The sequence below is a fragment of the Crocodylus siamensis genome, chromosome 6 (genome assembly GCF_052110815.1).
Source record: "Crocodylus siamensis isolate JL-2025a chromosome 6, ASM5211081v1, whole genome shotgun sequence".
Classification (NCBI taxonomy): domain Eukaryota; kingdom Metazoa; phylum Chordata; order Crocodylia; family Crocodylidae; genus Crocodylus; species Crocodylus siamensis.
The window spans coordinates 44,479,746-44,482,311 of NC_143400.1; the positions used below are offsets into that span (position 1 = coordinate 44,479,746).

Here is a 2,566-nt window from a genome sequence, read left to right on the forward strand (position 1 = left end):
CAGGTCCAAAGAGGTGATCCTCCCCCCTCTATGCGGCACTGGTCAGGCCGCAGCTGGAGTACTGTGCCCAGTTCTGGGCACCGCACTTCAAGAGGGATGTGGACAACATGGAGAGGGTCCAGAGGAGGCCACTCACATGATCAGGGGGCAGCAGGGCAGGCCCTATGAGGAGAGGCTATGGGACCTGAACCTGTTCAGCCTCCACAACAGAAGGCTGAGGGGGATCTAGTGGCCTGTTACAAACTAGTCAGAGGAGACCAGCAGGCATTGGGGGAGTCCCTGTTTCCCTGAGCACTCCCAGGAGTGACCAGGAATAATGGTCACAAGCTGGCAGAGGGTAGATTCAGACTAGACATCAGGAGGCGCTACTTCACTGTCAGGGTGGCTAGGATCTGGAACCAACTTCCAAGAGAAGTTGTGCTGGTTCCTACCCTGGGGGTGTTTAAGAGGAGGCTAGATGTACACCTTGCTGGGGTTGTTTGACCCCAGTACGCTTTCCTGCCATGGCAGGGGGTCGGACTCGATGATCTGCTCAGGTCCCTTCCTACCCTACTAACTATGAAACTATGAAAGTATGAAAGCAGATGGATAGGAGAGACTATGCAAGAGATAACATGAGAGGAAGAAGGGTGTGTGTGATAAGGGGAAATCTGCCTAAATGTAGAGCTGCTGGCTGACTTGGGATCCCAGTCTGCAATGAAGCTATTTACATCAGAGATGAACTACCCAGAAGATCAATATACTTGGCTGTTCATAACCCAAGAGGTGGGCTGTCTGGGAACTGTGCTACTTCTTGCTGGAAATGATTCTGCCTGTCACAAAGGTTCCTGCCCCTGCCACAATTGTACATGCATTTCATCACATTTTAAGTGAATATGAACTGCTTTGCAAAATATGTTGATGGGGATGAATTGGGAAATCCTGACTGAAGGGAGAGAGTGTGTTTTGTAAAATGTCCTTGACCAATGGAAACAGACAGACAGACAGATAAGTGTGAGACTATATGTACTGAACTTTGGTTGGGGTGGAGATATCCAGTGTGTACGGGAATGGAGGGATAGATGAGGACTTAGGTGCAGAGAGACTGTATACTGTAGGACTGATAGGGTGTGTGGGGATGGCTAGATCGATATGGGGGAAACATGGGTTGGGTGGAGATAATCTATAAGAAAATAGACATACTTTGGGGACTGGAAATGGCATATCTGGGGTTAAATAGATAGATATGTGTATATGGGTTGGATTGACATGGGAGTTGCATGGACTTACATGTTCCATTAAAGCCCATGAAGGCATGAGAGCTGATACCTGGTAATAGGTCTTCTCCTCTTTTTCCAGAAGAAGGGGCCCAGGGAGCAGAATTCCCCAATGCAGGTGGTAAATCAGACCTTGGTGACAGAGTTCATCCTTCAAGGCTTTCCTGGGTCCGCAGTGCTGCAGACTTCTCTCTTCACAGTGGTTTTGCTCATGTATGTACTCACTATCACTGGCAACATCCTCATCATTGTCATCATCCTCCGGGATGGCCGTCTGCATACCCCCATGTATTTCTTCCTGGGGAACCTCTCCTTCCTGGAGATCTGGTACATCACCACCCTGGCACCAAAGATGCTGGCTAACTTCCTGGTCCAGAAAAGGTCCATCTGCCTCCAATGCTGCTTGACACAAGCCTTTTTCCACTTTTTCCTGGGTGCCACAGAGTTTTTCCTGCTAGCTGCCATGTCCTTTGACCGGTACCTGGCCATCTGCGACCCATTGCATTACACTGCCATCATGAACAATGGGCTCTGCTGCCACTTAGCCCTGGGGTCCTGGCTGGGGGGCTTCTTGACAGTCTTTGTGCAGACCATCCTGGTATGCCAGCTCCCTTTCTGTGGCCCAAACCTCATCAATCATTTTTACTGTGATGTGGGACCTTTGCTAACTCTGGCATGTGCTGATACCCGCCTGATTGAGAGGATTGTGTTTGTGGTTGCCACCTTGGTCCTGCTGAGCTCCTTCAGCTTCACTCTGATATCATATGTTTTCATCATCTCCACCATCCTGAGGATCCCATCCACTCAGGGACGGCAGCGAGCCTTTTCCACCTGTACCTCCCACCTCACCGTAGTCTCCATCCTGTATGGGACTGTCATCTTCATGTATGTAAGGCCCAAAGTGGACTCCTCCTTGGAGCTAAACAAAGTGGTGTCTGTGTTGAACACAGTCATAACTCCCCTCCTCAACCCTTTCATCTACACACTGAGGAACAAGGATGTTAAACAGGCCTTAAAAAAAGAACTGTGTGCAAAGAAGTACTCAGTTACAGTACTGAAAAGAGCCAATTCCCACCTGCTGTGAAGTGCTACTGCTGTAGTGAAGTCAAGGAACCAGATCCCCAACTAGGTGTAGGCTAGTATGGTTGCTCTGGAATCAAAGGGGCACAATAAACATGGGTGCATTACATATATTTGGGTGATGTTTATATTTTAAATCTTTAAAACCAACAGAACAGTAAGGATTTGCCCCCATGATGATTTGCATCAGAAAAGGCAGCTAAAGGTTTGGGTTTTTTTATAAAAGTGAG

General features: G+C 48.5%; 1 protein-coding gene across 1 annotated transcript; it reads left to right on the forward strand.

Moving 5' to 3' along the window:
• Nucleotides 1–1,368: 1,368 nt before the first annotated feature.
• On the forward strand, nt 1,369–2,566 carry LOC149862475 (olfactory receptor 6X1-like). The gene has a single exon (XM_090052654.1). It carries the CDS (start codon nt 1,369–1,371, stop codon nt 2,338–2,340), a length of 972 nt encoding a protein of 323 aa, XP_089908780.1. The 3' UTR covers nt 2,341–2,566.